A 21404-nucleotide genomic window follows, 5' to 3' on the forward strand; every position below is an offset into this window, starting at 1 on the left:
CTGTCACAGCACCAATCACTTTTTAAGCTTTTTTCAGTCAGTGTGGTGTGAATTGCACCCTGTAATCCAAGGTTTGTGAACAAAATATTAGCTCGAATGGTGTAGTTGTGGAGGCAGCATAATAAGTACTCTTTTTTAAAATCATTAATGAAATGGGTCATTTTGTCCTATCGAAGCAGTTTTTTTTTTTTTTTTGCATTTCTGATTATTTATTTGGCACTCATGATGACTGGAGGCTGCCCAGATTAACATTTTGTTGGATGTGCTTCCACTGTTCTTGATGGGAGCCCTGCTGTGTGTGCTGTCTTGTTCTTTGTACAAACTTGTACTGGGCTCTTTGAGCCTGTGTTTTGCTATCCACATTTATGCTGTCCAGAGTTGCTAAATAAAGGCTGTTGAGGAGGTGAATTTAGGTTCAAGATGTAACTAATTAACAGGCAGGTAAAAATAAAAAAGGAGCTTCAAAAATGAGCAGCCAGGCGTTTGTGAGAGAGATTTGTGTGTAGTAGAGAGGCTGTTGGGCTCTGTTCCGTGTCAAGTGTGACTTTTTCTTCACAGGTCTCACCTGGTGACGGTGCCCCCAGGCCCCCACCTCTCTGACGCGCTGATCAGCTCGCCAGTTATTCAGGGTGAAGATGGCACCGGTGGCATCGGCTTGAGTGGCATGGGCAGCTTTGAGTTTGGCTTCGACCCCAATGACGACCCCGAGCTGGCCCTGGTAAGCCTTTGGATCGGGGGGCAATAAATGTTGCCCTTGCTGACTGGGAAGGCCACGAATTCTCATGAAAATCCTTGTGGCCCTTGCTGACTGGGAAAGCCAGGCATTGTCATGAAGTTTCTTTAACTGGGGAGGAAGTTTTTTTAAGAGCAGTGTCCCCCCTTGAAGGGGGGACAAGGCTCTTAAAACTGTTTCTTTTAATTTTTAAGTAAACTCTGTGAAACTTATCAGTCTTGCTGCTTTCCCCCCACTGATTTCAAATATGGCATTTTTTAGTAGGCAATTAGTTACCGAGATAATTAGAGGTAATTAACCATTTTTGGAGGAAGAGTAGACAAAACAGTGTTGGTCATAAAACTGTAATCTTTACATTTTCCAACACTATGAACCCTGGTGAGCGCAATAAGACAATTTTTTGATGCACTGCGTGGAACTAAATTTACAACTCATTAAACTTCAGTGTTTGAAATGTGCACTCAAAATGGTGCCTTGGCAGTGTTGCCACCGAGGTTTAATGAGCTGTAAAATTAGTTCCAAGCGATGCATAAAAAAAAAATGATTGTCTTATTGCACTCGCCAGGGTTCATAGGGTTGGAAAATGTAAAGATTACGGTTTTATGTCCAACACTGTTTTGTCTACTCTTCCTCCAAAAATGGTTAATTACCTCTAATTATCTCGGTAACTAATTGCCTACTAAAAAATAATGCCATATTTGAAATCAGTGGGGGGAAAGCAGCAAGACTGATAAGTTTCACTGAAAAATTAAAAAAGTTTAAGAGCCGTGTGCCCCCTTGAAGTAGCCGTAACTTAGCCGGGCACACACAGAGGGTAGTCGACTGCCGAGGGGCCTCATTTTCGTTTTTGTACTTGCGTGAATTGTTCCAACATGCGGCCATTGCTCTCTTCTAGCAAAGCACACACTGGATAGACCCGGCTTTCCCCCAAATTTTGACTCGCAATTAGGGATTCCCATGTCATGTGAATTTTTTGGACACTATTTTTGTCACTGTGATATCGACCTTGTGATTCGCCTTTTACATGCTTGGCTGTCAGCGTAAATCACATGCTCTAACTGGTAAATGAAGTAGTGAGAGCACCATGAAATACGGCCACATATGGCCACCGTTGTGCAAGAAAATCTAATTCGGGTAAACACATCTGCTGTGCCTTGGAGCTTCCTATTAAAACTGAAACTGTCTTTTGCTATAAGTGGATTTGTTGTTCTCATTGAGTTGCATTTTCATGACTAGCTCACTGTCTCTGTTGCTAGCATGTGCCAAGTTGGAGGCATCAAATGTTCTAAGGTAAACGTTGTGCTCTTTGGCTGTCTGCATAAGTAAGGGGAAGCCTTTAGCACCGTTAACTAAGCAGCAGCGCTCAGGTAATTGATGGCAAGAAATCGCAGATTGCGACTTTATAGTACTGCATTTTTTGGACCCGCATCATGTCACACTGCCACTTTGGGTCAGCGCAGGCAACAATTGGAACGACCACAAAGTACACAAGCCATATATTACTGCTCCACGTCAACTTTCTCAAAAGATGTTTCCCTCTTTCTCAGCTTAGGCGTTGTTTGCAGGCTCGAGTGACACCACTCAAGACGTCACGGCTATCTGCCATTCCAAGCTTGCTCTTGCCATCTGGCAGCTAACGCGATTAACATTCAGGTCTCATTGCTGTTCTCTGTGGTGTGCCACTGGCACAGTATGTTAAGGAGTATATTGATGCAGTGCGAATGGCCGAAATTAACATTGTATAAAAGTGGGTAGCAATGGTCTGGCCAAGCATGCATTTCGTAAAACCCTCTCCCTTGTGCTGTATTCGGGTGGTCGCTGTGATCCTCTGGCTCGGAGCATTTGGATGCAAAGGCCACTCCCAATCCAAGCGAGAGACGTTGCTCCCCAACCAAATGCTTCACCCAATTTCGGAGCAGCTGGTGACCAAAGGCACCATGGCGCGGCCAGTACCCCTTCTACACAGCAGTGGGAGGGGCCTCCTACTTGCACCAATAGCGCGAAGCACGCCCGTGGTGCTATTTTTCAAACAGGTTTAAATGTGTTATGAGCAGCCGGCTGAGCTGCCTAGAGATGTTTAGGCTTACTGCCACGGCAAATGTTTTATGGCAGCTTTCATAAGGGGCCCAAATGGTGATTTGTAATGCCATTTTCAGCGCCATTGTCAGCTCCTTTCCTACATGTGCAACCGTAGGGCTTAACAGTTCATTTTAACAGCGAAAGCTGGAGCTGCTTGCGTTGCTTCACAGCTGACACCATAATGCATCCGCCAGCCCCGCGCTGGTGGCATCTTTGGATGTGTCAGTGCGTATGTCGTGTGCAGTGCATTTTTGTGTAAAAATCATAAACACCATGCCTGACTAAGTACTCCAACAAAGGCTTCGGTGAGGTGGCAGCGAAGTTGCAGGAATCATCCTACTCAGCGTCTTGCTGACCAATGCCCGACGTGGTGGTGGCCAGTATTACGTCACGTGAACACTCGACTCCAAATCTCGGCGGCGCTCCTACTTCAGAGCCAGAGCAGTCAGAGGCGCTATAGGCGACCAATTGAACATACTTTGAGTGCTCCATTTCAACCACCCTAATACAGCATGGGTGAGGGTGAAGCGTGCCTGTGGCTCCTTCAGTTGCCCTAGTTGTGTGGCTCTCTGGATGTTCACTGCCACCCATTTTCAGGCCCTGCGCGTGTCCATGGAGGAGCAGCGCCAACGTCAGGAGGATGAGGCTAGGCGTGCAGCTGCCAACTCGGCCAAGGAGGCTACCCAGTCGCCTTCCCAGACGGAAAGTACGCCATCCAGCACTAAGGAATGTCATGTGGTGCTAGGAAGCTGGTCTCTGCTCTTTGAGGCCCTCAGCAGTGTCCTTTTCTTGGATGAGAGCCGTAGGGCCCTCTCTTTTGTGTTTGGCATTGAGACAACTTTAGGAACTAAATTGTGGTTTTCATAGCTATTTGTGTGCTAATTCTTAGTTCTCTTTTCCATGCGTCAACAAGTTTTCCTAGGCATTCTAAATGTGAAAAAGTAGTAGGAAGAACTTGTTCAGCCTAGAAAAAGTAAGAGTAGAAAGGATTAAGACAAGAACAGCTATGAAAACCACAATTCAGTTCTCACACCAATTTTTGGCGATAATATTATTGCACAGTTCGCTTCCTTTACTCAACAGAATACCTTGGCTGAAATATGAGCAGCCTGCAACGCGGAGAACATACTTTAATTAGATCTCATTTATCGCGCCGACGGAACAGCACGCGAAGTGGCACTCAGCAAATGGACATCAGTGTGACATCATCCCATGGTAGTCAAAAGAAGTGACGTGAACAGCGCTCGTCAAAAACTTGTGACATCACTTCACGTGCACGGCCCCGCGATCGGCGACTGGGGCGCATTCACAAACGGGTGCGTGTAGCCAGAGCTACAGGCATAACCGCTGCCCAGAAAGGCACTGTTGGCAAAAATAAAGCCACAATGGTACTAGGCCTAGCACCTTCAAACAACGCCCCCACTGGCCTCCACAGTGTTTTGACGTCTGCACAAAGTGGTGAGGTCATGCCGGGATTCTGTCATATGCGCCTTTCGGGCTGAAAGCGTGGGAAATTGAAACAATTGATTTTCAGGCCGTTCGGTATAATTATCGCGCGCTGAAGTATTTAAAGTGATGTCGGGTTCGCCCCCTTCGAGGGCGAGCCCCTTTTCGATAAAAATGGATCATAAAATTTTCGTGTCAGTACTCCTTCGAAGATGCCTCAACAGTAACCATAAAGAGAGCAGTCCGCAGTCAACCGGTGTACTGTACAGCCAGTGGTTGTCTCTGCCGCTGCACACCGCTGTATCGGAAAACTGGACCCAATGGCAGTGGGGCTCGGAGAAAAGGTCTTGTAAATCTTGCTGGGTTGAGTTAAATCTGATTTGCTTACAGCCTGGAGAATTTTGTCCAGTAGCCTGGGGGCAGAGCGTGGGCAGGGGTGCAGTTTCTGCCGCCTTTACTGTTGCAGGTGGCACGAGCGAGGAGCGGCTCTTGGAGCGGGCCCTGGCCATGTCCTTGGACACGGAGCCGGCTCCTATGGCCACCACAGCCAGCCTGCCAGACTTCTCGGCCATGACGGAGGACGAGCAGATCGCCTATGCCATGCAGATGTCCCTCCAGCAGACTCGTGAGCTCTCTCTGCTTGACGTTTTGGCCGCTTGTTCAATACGAAATAAGGCCGAGCACAGCAAGCTAGGTTGCATATCCCAGGGCTCGTGCAGGCCCTTGAAAACCCTCGATATTGGAAATTGAGTTTTCAAGGGCCTTGACAGCCTGGAATTTTTTCCTTCTCCTTGAAAACCCTTGTGTGATGTTATGGCAAGTTCAGGGCCGTAGTGGGAGCGGCTCTCAAGTGACGAGGCAGGTGACAAATTCAAACAACGGAAATATTTATCAAAAAAAATAAAAGGCAGAAAAAGGAAGGAGGAAAAAAAAATGAATAAAGATGCCGCGAGTCCGGCATGGCACGCGAATCCGCTGTCGCTGTCAGAAGGGTCCGAGTCCAAGCCGCGCGAAATCGCTCAAGGGCCTCACAGTTTTTGGCGGTGGCGGCAGCGGCAGTGAGTAGAAGCTCCGGTCGAGGCGGCTACCGCTGGCGGTTGTTGTCGTTGACGCGGCGTGGCCCCGGCATCCGACGTTACCGTTGGTCTGCCCGAGAAGCTGGTCGGCGGGAACACGAGCAGTGCTTGGGGTAGCGCTCCCGCAGTCCGGGCGACTGCCGCTGGAGCGCAGGATCTTTTCAGGATCGGCGTACCCGCAGTCCGGTCGACTGCCGCTGGTCCGCCAGGCTACCACGGGGTAGACGCTCCGCTGGTTGCCCTCGATCGCTTCTCGATCCTTCTGGAACCCCCGAGCCTCGTTCCTCCTCTTTCTCCCTTGTCTCGAGCCCCTTTTCGATCTTCGCTTCTTCCTCTTCACTTTGCCACTCGCACGCTTGCTGCGCCTTTTCCCCGCTGTTGCTTCTTGTATTTCCCGCGCTCAGGCCACTTCATGACACCTTGATTTCTTTGGGCAACACAGAGGAGACCCGATTACGTGACCAGGTTTTTGTGGATTATATCAGTGTGGCCCTATCCAAAAAAATGCTTTTTACAATTTAAAGCCAGCTTGTGGGTGTGGTAGTGCTGCTTTATACAGCTTTTACAAGTTAAAATGAGCTTGGGAGCACAGGCGTGCTGTCTTATACGATGGCTCGTACGGAACGAAATCCCTGCATCGAACAAGGCAGAATTTGGCATAGGTCCCTTTCGTTTTCAATACTGCCTTCCGCATTGCCTTATCCTATTATTCATTTTACATACTTTCCCGTTGCTGTGCCTCGCCATAGCTAGGCCTACTATGTTTCGAAAGCGAATAGTGCTTACACTCCAGGGTGAAGTAAAAATGAGCACAGATGAGCAAAACTCTGAATGTGAGAACACAGTGCATCTAGCTCCTAAGCTTTGCTGGAATATTTTATTTTGACTTGTGTGAATGTGGGCAGACCCAGGGGAGTTTGGGGAATAAGAATGGCAGGGGGATTAAGTTATGTTCCTCGCTGTTTGAGACTGTGTATTAAAAGCATTTGCAGAGCTCAAAAAAGTTCAAGATGACATGGCTTTTGCAAAGCTCCCTCAGTATTACTGTGGGTGGGGGTAAACTTGTCCACTTCCAAAGAGTGGAGCTGCTCCAAAGAGATTTTTCTTGAGGTCATTTTTTGAGATTTAAAGAAGCACATTTAGCGTGTGAAATCAGTAGTGAAACGTTAGTACACGTGCTCCTCTGCACCCTTGCAAATGCCTTGGCGGGGCCTTGAAAGTCCTTGAATATCCTTGAATTCTAGTCCCTGAATTACCTGCAACATTTCTTTGCCAAGTTTCTGGATCTGATCACTAGAATTAAATGATTGAAATTTTCCCAGCATACATTCTTTAGCACAAAAGATAGTCCCTCACCTGCAACGTCTACCAATGAAGCGTCTGGTGAAAACACGTTTGATTTGTCTCCTCCAGCCATTTCTTCTTCTCGTCTTAGTTGCACTGTTGAAACAATTCATACCAACTTGTGTTCCTCTTGAAGTGTATTATATATATTGAAACTTCAGGTACTTTTCTCTCTCTCTCTCTCTCTCTCTCTCTCTCTCTCTCTCTCTCTCTCTCTCTCTCTCTCTCTCTCTCTCTCTCTCTCTCTCTCTCTCTCTCTCTCTCTCTCTTTCTTTCTTTCTTTCCAAATCTTGGTTATTTATGAGTAGAATAAAATTTGCCTCTACACATTATGCGCTTTTTCAGCTTTGTTGTACTGCCCACATTCACGGGTTTGTTTATCCCCGCCATTCAAAAAAGAAAGAAAAGCCTGACACATGAAAACTTTGCTCTAAACTTCTATATGCTGAGTCTGGTATACAGTAGAACGCCATTGAAAAGGAATCATAAAATCTGAACAATTGCACTTTATTTACAGTTTTGCACTACCACTTTACAGTGCTCGGAAACCCAAATCACTAAAAAAGGTAAATGCTAAGAGCATAATTCGGTGCAGGTGCCAGTCACGCTGTATTAAAACAAACCTTGTACCGCAGTCCACTGCGAGACTCCAACTTACCAGTGCGAACTGTGGCACACACGATCACGGCGCACACGTGTGGCCTTGACAACCTCGTTGGCAATTCACTGCCGAGGTTGGAAATGAACACGTGCACACGCCCCCACTACCATTATGCAACAAGAGGAGACGCCAGCAAAGAGAGGGGGAAAGCGATTGTGCAGAGGAGTGGGCGTCTGCTGGAGGGGGAGAAATGAAAGATGGGAAGGAGAAGAAAGCTATGGTGGAGAGAACCAATTGAGCGGATGTAAGGTCCACAGAACAGGCCTGCAGTGCTTTCTTTTCATCCACAGGTCAGTCGCGTGCTTCGCATGTGTTGTCGAATAATGCAAGTCAGGCATGAAATCGCGTTGGGTAACCGAGGTTTTCAGTGGATTATGTCTGTGGGGACTTCGCCGGGACCCGACTAGTCCGTTGTAAAATCAGGGTTGTAAAACCGGGGTTCCACTGTATGTCAGCTGAAGTGGGACACTATTGGCATAAAATATGCCAAAATGACGTCTTGTGAATATAGTGGCACGGGTAGGGAAGCAACAGCATTGTCCCATTGGTTTTGCTTGTGACAAGGTTGTACTCATCACTAGCATGTCTGGAGTCACCTCTTTTCAGTGTCCCAAGGAACAGCAACTGATCAAAAAGCCTTTGTGTGCAGTCAAACCAGACTATATTGAACCCATTTACATCAAATTATTCTTTATAACGAACTATGTCTGGACATGGTACATTTACATGAGAATATACAGGGTGTTTCACTTAACTTTAGCCAGAGTTTAAAAATAAATGTGACAATGCACTCCGAGACGACACAATTAAATGCATGTTGCTCACTTTTGTGTGTAGTTTCTCACGCTATGTTTTGTATTTTGCTTGATTAGATCATTAGTCAATTTTAATTAGCCAACTTTCAATCCAACGAAGCCAGGCAAAAAAGCCCAATTAGAAAGTTGCAGAGCAGTTTTCAAAATGTCCGAATAAACAGTTTTGTTTTTATATCCCTTAACTCTTTCGCTACCGTGCCTATTCAAAATCGTTCAATTTGACCGATACTTTGGGAGCGCCTTTTCATGGCGTTCCAGGCGTTGCTCGGACAAGTAAAGATGTTTGGAGTTAGACCAAAAAATGGCCTTTCAAAATCAGTTTTGTTTTCATTTTTGCAACGAAAACGTGATTTTTGACACTCGTTTGAATCACCTGGGTGTGGAAAAGGGGCGTGGTCACTGCTACCAACGAAGAATGGGTGCCACTCTTAAATACTCTGCACCAGCGTTTGTTTTTTGCTATCAGAGGTTGAATGGTGAACCAGCAAATGATTTTCAATCGTCAGGTCCGCACTCTGGCAGTAATAATCCCAGAAATCGGCTTAAAATGTCGAGCAGTGTCTTGCAAAGCTACTTTATGGTTTTAGGCAGTTTTATTGCCTTTGCGCACGTTGTTCTAAGTGGTGTGGTAGTTCTATTTACCCTAGGACCATTCGCGAACAGTTTACAACAGTTTCGGTTTCCTTTCTGCATCGCGAAATTCATATTTAGTGCTACTACGCAGTTACCCAACTTCAAGGCTACCACCATCCTCGTCCGCGACTGATCCTGGAACAAAGCACGCCGCTCCTGATTTCACCCAACTCAAATCTGATTTCTGCGATAAGAACTTCAGATGCAAGTCAAAAGATTACGCCCAGTCGCCAGATATCTCTTCCGCCGAGGACAGCGCTTCAAACCAGCCTTACACTGCCAGCTGTTCGCCTTCCAGTTTCGTTTCCATACGAGGGTATCTCCGGGTGTCTAGTGTTGCTGCTTAGTTGAACTGTCTATTTGGACGGAGTCTCTGATAAGTTTTTGTACTGTTTCATTTGAAAAATTTTAGGTGGCGCTGCAATGGAGGAGGCTCGTTGTGCTGATCTTTGTGCTGAACTGCTGCTCGGCCAAAGATCGCAGGGCACGATTCTAGCGCATCGTACCTCATTTTTGCAAGCAAGGCTACAATTGCGACTAAGATGATGATAATAAAGCTCAGCTTTATGTTTTGAGAGATAACTGACCGTGAACGTCAACAAGCATCAACCACAGTGTTCCTTTTTCAACTTCATGCATGTTTTTCTACATCGCGTGCTTGTACCAAATATTGTGCTGACTGTAAATGCAAAGTCAGTCATTGACAAGATGTTTTTACATTATGTGGGGGCAAATTGGTGCCTCTGATAATGTCAGATCGCCAGATTTATTCCAGGGAACCACCCGAAATTGCACATTTTGAATTGGAGGTTGGGTTTCACTGCACGACACGAGCACCGTGCGTGCTAACATTTTTTTTATATATCTGCCAAACTTCCACGCAAGTCATTTTTTTAGCACGTGTTTTTGAAATGTTTCCCTACAAAATGTGTATTCTAATTTTTTTTCTACTACCGGTGGTTTGATATGCAAAACTCCTTTATCTTTTTTTTTTTCGACAACTTGACAAAAACGTTGATTTTGATTTTTTTTTTTTTTTTTTTTTTTTCACAACTATGATATATGAAAACATTTAAAAAACGGGTGTTGTTGGAAAGGCCGTTAAATAATCTGCATTTTGTGTTCCTGTACCTAACCAATTTTTTTAGCAGGAAAAAATGTTTTCTTGGACCCCTTAAAAATCGGTCAAATTTCCGGCGGTAGCAAAAGAGTTGAGGGGGGACATGGCTCTTCAAACTATTTCTGTGAATTTTTAAGTAAACTCTGTAAAACTTGTCAGTCTTGCTTCTTGTTCCCCACTGATTTCAAATATGGCATTATTTTTTTAGTTGGTCAGTTAGTTCCCGAGATAATTAGAGGTAACAACCATTTTTGGAGGAACAATAGACAAAACTGTGTTGGTTATAAAACTGTAATCTTCATTCTCCAACACTATGAACCTTGGTGAGCGCAATAAGACAGTGAATTTTTGATGCATTGCTTGGAACTACTTTTACAGCTCATTAAACTTCAGTGTTTGAAGTGGGCACTCAAATTGGTTCCTTGCCACTGGTGCCACCAAGGTTTAATGAGCTGTAAAATTAGTTCCAAGCGATGCATAAACAAACTGATTGTCTTATTGCACTCAACAGGGTTCATAGTGTTGGAAAATGTAAAGATTACAGTTTTATGACCAACTAAAAAAATAATGCCATGTTGAAATCAGTGGGGGAAAAGCAGCAACACTGACAAGTTTCACAGAGTTTACTTACAAATTAAAAAAGTTCTGGCTTGCACGTCTTAATTGCAGTGCTCCCAAATGTTCCGCGCACATACTCTCATAGTCAGTAGCGATAAGCAGACGCAGCAGTTATCGCTTGTCCTGCCGGAATCAACAGGCTGGTCACTCTTTAAGCGGCTGCGCACCTATGATTCTACGCGGAAAGTTTGGGAGCACTGCAATCACGGCGCACAAGCAGGCATGTCATGTTTTTTCATTTCGCGGGCATCTTCAATAAGCTGAAAAAGGTAATACTTAATGAATATAAAGACAGAAACTGTCTTCTTTTTTATTTTTCAGGCGTTTTGAAAGCGGCTCTGCAACTTTCTAATTGGGATTTTTCGCTTGGGTTCGTTGGTTTGAAAGTTAACTAATTAAAATTCACTAATTATCTAATTAAGCAAAATACAAAACTAGCGTGAGAAACTACATACAAAAATGAGCAACATGCATTTAGTTGTGTCGTCTTAGAGTGCATCGACACAATAAACTCTGGCTAAAGTAAAGGGAAACACCCTGTATATCCCATGAGCACTAGCGTGCGTGCATGGTGTATGTGTGTTTGCGTTCCCATGGGTATGCTTAGAAACTCCATACACAACAGAGCAAAACCCGCCGCGGTGGCTCAGTGGCTAAGGCGTTGCGCTGCTGAGCACGAGGTCGCAGGTTCGATTCCCGGCCGCGGCGGCCGCTTTTCTGGTGGAGGCGAAAAGCAAACACGCCCGTGTGTACGAGATTTCTGCGCACGTTAAATATCCCCAGGTGGTCAAAATTAATCCGGAGCCCTCCACCACAGTGCACCTTATCGCCTGCGTTGCGTCAGCACGTTAAACCCTACAATCAATCAATCGCAACGGAGCAAAGAAGTTCGAAAATATTGTATTTGATTCGCAGTCAAAAATTTGATATCCATGCACTTCCTGTAAACAAAAACACGGCAAAGCATTTGTGAACCAAATTCTATTCTAAGTGTGTTACGTAGGTTACCTAGACAGAGAGATCATTGTTTCCCACCCAGGAAGTTTGCGTATTGCAATGCTTTACGAACAAGCATGGCCCACTGTGGGGCAAGCTTTTGTAACCCCTTACACTGGTCACCTGCTAGAGGACGTGTGTGGAGAGGGTTGTAGCAAGCATGCTGGTTAAAAGGAAACTATTGGGTCTCATTTTCGGCAATGATAGCATCTCAGATAGGCCTAGAACTTAAGCTGTTCTTTGTGGACAAGTTTAGTTCACACTCCGGGTTTTATCCCCCTGTGGCTATTTCTAAAGTGTTGATGTTGCCAAGCACAGCTGTTTTTCACAGTTTTAGTTCCATGGCAAAAACTGGGCATTACCAAGCTTCACTTCGAGGGGATTTTTTTGCCGTGTCACAGCTAAGTTCGCAGCCCACCTGTGGATTGCTTTTCTGTTTGCGGTTGGCAACTGTTCAGAAAAACTTCTGCCATCAGAGTCACATAACACTGCCGGAGGCTCGAGCAGTTGATGAGCAAGTAAAGGCTGAGCTGACAGCTTGACTGACACTGTGTTGAGCACCCTGTTTTGGGGTGTTTTGAGTGTGCCTGCCAGAGGGTACCACAACACTGAAATGGACGTTGTTGTTGGGTTTTTTTTTTTTTTTTTTTTTTTTTTTTTTTTTTTTTTTCAGAATTTAAAAGAGATCCACTGAATTGTGCACAATGTTGCACCACCCAATTGAAGAAATATGTGCACTCGCAAACCCGTTCATGTGTGTGCATGCAAGTTACATTACAAACCCACACATGCAAGGTAACGGTAGTTCATTGCTGAGCCAAGTAGTGAATGGTCAAATCCAGCTTATGAGGATGGTCCCGGCAGCTCCACCCATCCTAGCGTGGGAATAAGTTATGGGGTTTTTTTGGTGTCAAACAGGATCGCATCAGTTTAGGGAGCCCTGCGCTGTGTCGTACGTGTCACTCCGTGCATTCTAAAGGCCCAATCACAAATGGACGCATAAAATCGACGTAGCTCAGCGCAAGCAAGCGTAAATGACGTACTCCGGTGTGCGGTGATGCATTGCTGCGTGTTTGTTGCGCCAAAGTCAGAGCCAGCCAGACATCGACACACTGCTGCTGTGCACACAGCACAACCAGTTCTGCTAGCGCGTTTGAGTGGATGGCTGGTTGACCATTAGTTGGTTGCGAGAACTGGGTGCAGTGTATTCTGTACGCGGCCATGCGTACTTGCAGACATGTTTACGTTGATGCGCAAGTATGCTGTTATTACGTGCTCATGTGGTTGGGCCTTTAGGGCGTATGCCCTGATGTAACCGGTACAGTGTACTTTATTCGTCAGCAGAGGGGCCAAGAAACCCGCCATGGTGGCTCAGTGGCTAAGGCAGTGGCTAAGGCCTCCATGAGAAAAGCGGTGGCCACTTTTCTGATGGCAGCCAATAGGAAAAACGCCCGTGTGTACGAGATTTCGGCGCACGATAAAGATCCCCAGGTGGTCAAAATAATTAGCTCTCCACTACGGCGCGCCTCATCACCTGCGTTGTCAGCGCATTAAATCCTACAATCAAAATCAGAGGGGTCGAGAAATGTGCCTTGGTGCCTTCCTTAACTGGTGTTAGTGTGTTGTGTGCGTGTGCGCGCGCCTACCCATTCTCCTTTCCTGGAGCCTTCCTGAGCAGGGTTCGCACAGGTCTTTGAAAACCTTGAAAACCCTTGAATTTAGAAGTGTCAATTTCAAGGCCTGGAAAGTCCTGTAATTTTTAAATTGTCCTTGAAAACCCTTTATTTTTCTGGAGAGAACCAATGGCCCTGTCTTTTCACAAGAATTTAAAGCGTTTGTCGTGGATTTTAGGTGTTAAAAATGTTAAGAAACATTGTAACAATCAAGTACGAGTTTGATGGATTCTCATTATTGCGAGGCAACATTGGGAGCAGCACTCTTAAGTAGAATCCATGTCACGATACAATCCAGTGAAAGCCGGCTTCTGTTCTCTATCTTGCATGTTCCATCTAGTCTGTGGACGGCCACTCATTGCATGTTTGCTGTGCCTCATACGCTCCATCTGCGTTTGCTTTTACGTGCAAATGGTGGACGTGTACATAGTTCATCCTGCCTTGCAGCAACGCTTGCTGATTTAATTTCAGCTGATACTCTTGCTGGCAAAGCAGGACATGCAAGCAACATTAACGAAGCGTTGAAATCAAATAGCCTTGGCAAAATACCAAGAAAAAAGAAAAACCTCTAAATACCAACTATGAAATCGGAAATAAAGCTGGGGAGCATTCACGAACCCGTTAGCACCTATCTCAATGTGCACTAATATGCTTGGGTATTGGGCAGTAAAATTTTTCATTGTGTTGAAAAAGTTATAGATAATCCCCGATAAAACATTAGATGGGGACCTTGAAAACCCTTGAATTTTTGCTCTTGAAGCCCGTACGAACCCTGCTGAGGCTTGGCATCCCCCTGCTTGTCTGTGCCCAGAGTCCGAGAGCCCTGCCCCGGCGGCTGCAAGGGAGGGCGAGGAGCCCATGGAGACGGAGGACTTTGCGGCGGACCCCAGCAAGAAGGTAGGCCACGCCTATTCGATCGGTCGGCCCACCTCCCCCACCTTCCCCAGAGCTGTGCTCTTCAACCCGTTGAAGCTTCAGTGACGGCCGTTGTGCAGGCTGCTGACGCCGAGCCCGAGGACTACGACATGATCCGGGACCCGGCCTTCCTCATGTACGTCCTGGAGAACCTGCCCGGCGTGGACCCCCAGAGCGAGACGGTGCGCAATGCGCTCGGCGAGCTCACCCAGGGGGACACCGCGGCCCGGAAGGAGGACAAGGATGCCGCCCAGGACGACCAGCCTGGCGGAGAGGACAAGTAGTCGCCGCCCCCTCCTGTACAGACGCCATCGGACTGCTCGGCTCGGCACCGCCTCCACCTGCCTGTTTCTACTGCTAGCGGGGTCCCCCGGCAATAAATGCTTCAGTGTGTTGATCTCCCCTCTCTCCTTCCCCTCCGTGGCAGATACCATGGGGTTCATGCTGCCATGTAGCCTGTAGCCCTACCACATATACACCACCAGTTAAGGAAATTTTCCAATGCTTAGCACCATTCATTTCCTCAATTGCAGCTACTGGTAGAACGGGAGAGAGAGAGAGAATAAACTTTATTTAATAAGAGGAGTCAAGCGGGCGGTTTCTTCAGTTCAGGACCCCGTTGGAGCATCCAGCCGCCTCAGATTAGATATCGGGGAAAGTGAGGGGTTAAGCTGGCACTCCCACACCATGTGATACAGGGTGCAGGGCGCGTTGCAGAAATGGCACTGTGAGTAGTATATTGTTGGCCAGAGTAAGTGGAGTTTGGTGGGGGGATGTGCGCACCGTTGGTCTTGGCAGGTACCACAGAGGTACCCCAATTGTAGGCACGCACAGCACCATCACAGTGTTGCGCTGCGCCGTGTCTACAGGGGTGTCGGGATGCGTTTTCGGAATGCTGCATCTGGCACTACCTTGCTTGCAATCATTTAAATTTCTGAAAGCTAACCAAGGAGCCAAAAAACAGGAAAGTGGAGGGAAAGTTCAGGTCAGATACTCTGCGAAGTTGTAAAGCCAGCAAAGAGCTTCACTAGACTCGACACGAGAGCTCTTGCGAGTTGGTATGTTGCCGTAGTCGAAGGTATGTTGCTGTAGCAGCCAGTGGGAATTTTCGTGGGCTCGCTCTGAGCCTCTGACAGCAGCTGTTATCACTGGCCAATCCCACTGATGTGAGATTATGGTTATGTTGACATGGCAACCTAATAAGTGGGGAATGGGCCGCGAAGGCTGCTAGACACTTGACCTCTGGGAGTATGTTGCGAGATGTGTACCCATAAAGTACCCTAATTTTGAGCTCTTCCAAGCAATGTCAAACTATTGTACATCAAGCTGTGGGTACTGATCGACAGTGGCAGAGCCCAAAGCATAACTGTGCATCTGAGATTAGGTCAGCACAAAGGCTTTAGTGGGAGTCAACTGGGGCATTGTACAGAAAATGGCTGCCACTGCAAATAGTAAATAAAAAGCCCAGTTTGTATGGCATTTAAGCCCAGGCCACCTGAGCAGGAGCCGAATGTGTTGTCCCCGCATTGTTTCTGCACACTGCCAGCAGTGGAACAAGTTGTTTCATGACACGTGAGCAGAACAGGGGCACCCAAGACATGTAGAACTTGGATTCTGGGCAAACTGTGACGTTGCCAGTCTGCGAATTCACGCCGGAAGGCCAAGAGGGAGACTCTCTTACAGTGTTTCTTTTTTACACCTCTGTTACCTTTTACTTTTTCTGCTCCTTCAGACACTCACGTGGGTTGAGGAAGTGTTTCTCAGCCACGGGCGCTCGACTGTGGCAGTTTCGTTCACTGGGCCATGTAATGCGTTCACAGGGAAACTAAAAAGAAACGGGCGCGGGCCAGACTTGGAACTTGAGCCCTTCATATTGGGGAGCTGAGGCAGTAGTACCCCTGGAACCTGATATCTTATCTAGTGACGCTAGCTGGAGTCATTGTGCCCAACACTGCCTTGCGAATACAAATTCTGTCGGACGACACCCTAGCCATGGCCACAGAATCTAGCTAGAGGCACTCGGTACTTCAGGCATTTCCCAGGCCTTTTCAATGTTCGCTCTGAGGTGTTAATGATCAGTTCACCATTCGCAGTTCGGTGGAGTGAGTTGGCTACCGCCAAGGCAAACTCGCAGTGGGCAGGGGGAAATCAATTGATGGTATTAAACATACCATGTATGCTGATGATATAACCATATGGTGTCCTGGGGGTAGTGAGGGTTATATCGAGTGTTCTGCAGGAGGCAGTAGATGCAATTGAGACTTATTTGGTCCCAACGGGGTTAAGGTGCTCTCCCGCCAAGTCGGCGCTGTTGGTTTACAGTCCCACTAGAAGGGGACCCAAGCCCAGGGGCTGGCTTCCCGTGGACAAGATTAGCATTCAACTTCGCACGAGGAATGGGGATATGATACCTAGGGTAGATAACATCAGGGTTTTGGGAATGCTGATTGAGTCTAATGGCGCCAACACGCTGACGATCGCGAAACTTATTGCCAAGACAGAGAATGCGGTTCGCTTAGTGAAGAGGGTGGCCAACAAGCAGAATGGGTTGAAGGAGGACAGTCTAATCCGGCTTATGCACGCCTTTGTGTTGTGTCACTTTACCTATGTGGCGGCTATGCACAAGTGGAAGCCTTCAGAGAAGGAGAAGCTTGACACGCAGATAAGGAAGATCACCAAGAAGGTGTTGGGAGTGCCGATGTGCACCAGCAACGAGCGGCTTCTCCAGCTGGGTATACATAATACCTTGGATGACATAGCTGAGGCTCAGGAGAGGGCGCAGATGGTGCGTCTCTCTACGACTAGCGCGGGTCGGCAGATTCTGAGAGAGTTAGGTGTTCCTCAGGAGAGGATTTCGCTGCTTCACGTCGGTATACCCTTGAAGGCCTGTCAGCGGTATCAAGTGATGCCTATTCCTAGGAACATGCATCCGGAGCGAAATGTCGGTAGAAGAAAGGCCAGGGGGGCTTGCCTGCTGAGACTCATTCGCAATAAGAATCAGAGGGTTAGCTTCGTCGACGCTTCTTTTAACGAAGAGAGGAAGGCGTTTACCGTAGTTGTCGTGGATAATGAGGGCGCGGTCGTCAACGCTGCTTCTGTTCGGACTGATAGACCGGAGGACGCCGAGCAGGCGGCTATTGCGCTCGCCCTGGTTGACAGGAGCAGGCCTTTTGTGTATAGTGATTCAGTCAGCCGTTAGGGCTTTCAAGAAGGGCTCGGTGGCTAAGGTTGCTTTCAGAATTATGAAGACCTGTGAGATCTCTCACCACTACTTATGTTGGTTTCCTGCTCACCTTGGGGTGATTGAAGGAGCCCCTCTGATCTCAACGAGTCTGCTCATGCGGCAGCGCGAGACCTTACCCTTCCACATACAATGAGGTAACTAAGTACTATCTTCTTAACCGCAGGATTTACGGTTTACCGCATCCTAAACTAAACCAGGCTCAGGTACTTACATTACGCTTACTGCAGACTGGCACTTATCCTTGGCCGCGGAGGCTCCACATGTTTTATCCCGAGACGTATACGGAGCCTTATTGCATGGACTGTGGTGATTTAGCCACACTGGAACACATGCTCTGGTCTTGCGAGCGAATTGAAGATCCGGCTATCAAGGACGCGTCCAGGTGGGAGGCTGCACTTCGCAGTCCAAACCTGGACGATCAATTCTGGGCTGTCCAGCAAGCTCACGACGTGGCTGTGAGGCTTGGCCTTTCGGTCCCGACGTGGGAGCGGCCCGCTTAGTGGTTCATTTATCACTACTTGCAGGACCAAATAAAGTTTTCCCTCCTCCCTCCTCCTCCTCTCTTTGGGCCTCGTGCAGTTCGTCAGCATGAGTCCCACTGTATCACTCCGCCTAAGCGGCGGACCCGGATGTCAACGGGCGCGCGCGTTTTGAAAGGAGATTGCTATAAATGCGTGATATCGTCTGCCTTTTGTCACGTAGTTTGTCGTCACTGGAGTACTTTATAAGCATATGAAGTCCGAAAAATCACCGAAACGGCTCGAGCCATGTTCAAAAAATTCTCAATAACGACCTACTTGCGCCGCGCGGAGTAACATCCGGCTGCGGTAATGAGGCACAGTGGCAACTTCCGTTCCGTTGCCGCCTTACCGCTGTGCATCAGATGAGATACGGAAACTCCAGGGATTAGATGACGAGTTAGTACAGTTCCTTATAGCAATCTATAAAGACAATAGAGTTCACCTTACTTGGGAAGGACAGAAATGCGCCCAGCAGGTAAACATTCATCGGGGACTGAAACAGGGATGCCCTTTGAGCCCAATACTGTTCATGTTTTACATGGCAGGGTTAGAAAAGAAACTGGAAGAAAGTCAAGTAGGGTTTAGCCTAACCCATATGCTGCAAGGCGAAGTGGTACAACAGCATATTCCGGGAATGTTATACGCAGACGACATTGTTCTTTTAGCTGATAACCAAACCGATATGCAGCGGCTAATAAATATTTGCGGCCAGGAAGCCACTGACCTCGGGTTAAATTTCAGTGCAGAAAAATTAGGAATAATGGTTTTCAATGACGCTACCACCGACGTAGTGTCTATCCAGCAAGGCGAATTACCTAGAGTGAAGGAATATAAATATTTGGGAGTGTGGATAAACGAAGGGGATAACTACTTAAGTACTCACGAGGAGCAACTTAAGGTTAAGGGAAAGCGAAACGCATCTATAATGAAGCATATAGCTCTGTGGGGGTATAACAAATATGAAGTAGTAAGAGGAATGTGGAAAGGAGTAATGGTTCCGGGTCTCACGTTTGCGAATGCTGTACTCTGCTTAAAATCAGACGTTCTATCAGGCCTTGAAGTAAACCAGAGAACGGTAGGACGTTTGGCCTTAGGCGCGCATGGAAAAACAACTAACGAAGCAGTTCAGGGAGATATGGGCTGGGCGTCGTTTGAAGTTAGAGAAGCTCAGAGTAAAATATGCTTTGAGATGAGGTTGAGGGCAATGGATCAACGAAGGTGGGCAGCTAAGGTTTTTAGGTACATATACTTGAAAAGCGTGGACACGCAGTGGTTAAGAAAGACTAGAAGGCTAACGATGAAATACGGAAAGAACAGTGGGGAATCCAAAACAGCCAAGGTAACCAAAAAAGAGGCAAGGCAGATTGAAACGAATAAATGGAGGGAAAAAATGGAAGCTAAAACGTCATTAGAGATGTACAGGACTGAGAAGATGAACATCAGAAAGGAAAATTTCTACGATAATTCCCAGGGCAGTGCTTCGCTTTTTGAGGCTAGAGCAGGTTGCCTGCGAACTAAGAGTTTTGTGGGGAAGTATTCACAAAATGATGGGGTATGTGTGGTCTGCGGAAAAGAAACAGAAACTATGCAGCACATAGTGTTAGAATGTGAGGGCATCCATCCAAATCTACATGAAGGGAATATTGGGCTTCCAGAAGCCCTAGGATTTAAGGATCACAGAGGAAGTTAACTTCAAGGCTGTCGAGGGGACGAAAAGAAGATTAGAATGCTGGTGGACGAAAAGCAGAGAGGGGAATATTGCCTAGGACAGTTACCACCTGTAACAGGGAAAAGAAAGTATTTCGGGCCTAATAAGCGTTAGTGCCTGCCCTAAGCAGAGCTAGTATTAAGCCAAGAGTGTAAAACATGGTTATATTAGTCCTTTTTGGTAAGATGACATGTCATCACCCCGCTTCAAAGGGGAAACCAATAGGAATCATCATCATCATCATCGTCGTGCCGTTGCCGCCTTACCGCTGTGCATCAGATGAGAAACGGCAAGAACAGTGGCGAATCAAAGACAGCCAAAGTAACCAAAAAGGTGCGGCACCTTTTGTTCGTCGCCACCGCTACATTCTGCCTGCAAAGCAGGCGCTTGTTTTTTTTTTTTTTGCCGTTTTAGGCACTTCTCGAGGCTCCTTTACGTCTCCATAATCAGCTGCATCCTCCACAGCTCCCTCAACGATGTAGGCGTCCAACAGCATTCCGGTAAAGCTACGTCCACACTAGTGTCAAAGTGCGCACAGAGTGGCACAGAGTAAATTTGCCGTCCACGACCGCGTTCGGCGCGTCATCGCCTTCTCTAGAACTTGCAGCGGAACTTGCCTTGTGTCTTCTGTCAATACTTCCCAGAAATCCGTGGTGCCCCGAAAAATACGTTTCGGGATGGGGGGAAGGGGCAAATACATGGCGCCCATGAGAGGTAAATGCACGGCGAAAAAATGCAAACTAGGCCGTTAAGAACATTTTATGAACTTGTAAAACCTTTCGTATCGGTACACAATCCTTTTTACGTCCGTGGGTCATGATTTAGTAAGTACCATAGGATACCACCTGAAAAATTCCCCCGCATTTCCCCGAGGGGGAGAATGTGAAAGTGCGAATGCACGGTTGTCGGCCCGCTTAGAGCACTACACGGGCCTGATTTTAAGGCCCGAGCCCAGCCCGAGCCCGCTTTGTGAAGCCCGAGCCCGTAACACCGGGCCGGGCCCGTAACACCGAGCCCGGGCCCGGCCCGGGCCCATGCATTCATAAGTGAGCCTAGCCCGGGCCCGTCGTCTCAAGCCCAGGCCCGGCCCGGGCCCGTCGTCTCAATCCCAGGCCCGGCCCCGGCCCGTCGTCTCAAGCCCACGCCCAGCCCGGGCACGGTCGTTTTTTTTCTTTTTTGAGCCTAGGGAGGGCCCGCATGTGTGTGACCAGGCCTGGTCTTAGACGTCAAAGAAAATTTGTTTATTATATTTGGTCGAGTGTCTTCGTAGCGGGAAATCAGACGGAGCATCTAGTCTGCAGAAGCATGCCCTGAATTGTAACGCAAAAAATAATGGTTTAAAAGTACACGTAGCTTAGCTCACACCGTCTGCAGTTCACGCCACATGGGCGTAATAATAGCTCGTATTCTTACACGAGAGACACCATCACCTTTGATGACCAGACTCTTGGCAACTTCATGTGGTTGTTTCGGTCACAAGTTGGTATTAATGAAATTTTTTGCTCTCCATTTGAATCCCTGAATATGTGCGTGCATTGAGATATTTTTCCTGGAGTGGTTGTTAAGCGGTGGCGCTTCTCTAGCACGCGAGTTTGATTTCGAGCCACGGCTGCCGCATTTAGATTGGTTCGACATCTAAAATACACGTACATAGACATAGGTGCACAGCTCCAGGGCACGGCCTCCGCGATCGGCTGCCGCAGGCGCGCCGCCGGCAGCCGATCGCGGAGGCCGTGTCCAGGGTGGCTTAATTAATTCCTTCCCCGCTATGGCATTCCTTGTAACCGTATCTTTGATATCTTATACACCAAAATATAAAATC

The 21404-nt window shown here is 47.3% G+C and overlaps 1 protein-coding gene across 2 annotated transcripts in view; it reads left to right on the plus strand.

The window, feature by feature from the left end:
* Rpn10 (regulatory particle non-ATPase 10) overlaps window positions 1-14506 on the plus strand; it is a 34430-nt gene extending 19924 nt beyond the window's left edge. Inside the window, exons 7-11 of one of the 2 annotated variants that reach the window (XM_077688114.1) lie at window positions 559-718; window positions 3410-3518; window positions 4725-4883; window positions 14006-14091; window positions 14190-14506. In XM_077688114.1, the coding sequence (XP_077544240.1) occupies window positions 559-718; window positions 3410-3518; window positions 4725-4883; window positions 14006-14091; window positions 14190-14393 (718 nt within the window). In that variant the 3' untranslated portion in view covers window positions 14394-14506. Of the gene's footprint in view, window positions 1-558; window positions 719-3409; window positions 3519-4724; window positions 4884-14005; window positions 14092-14172 lie in introns of both variants that reach the window. The other variant, XM_077688115.1, reaches the window with a different exon arrangement.
* Window positions 14507-21404: the final 6898 nt, after the last annotated feature.

Source organism: Haemaphysalis longicornis, unplaced genomic scaffold (genome assembly GCF_048455015.1).
Source record: "Haemaphysalis longicornis isolate Haplotype H1 unplaced genomic scaffold, Haemaphysalis longicornis Haplotype H1 scaffold_1, whole genome shotgun sequence".
Lineage (NCBI taxonomy): Eukaryota > Metazoa > Arthropoda > Arachnida > Ixodida > Ixodidae > Haemaphysalis > Haemaphysalis longicornis.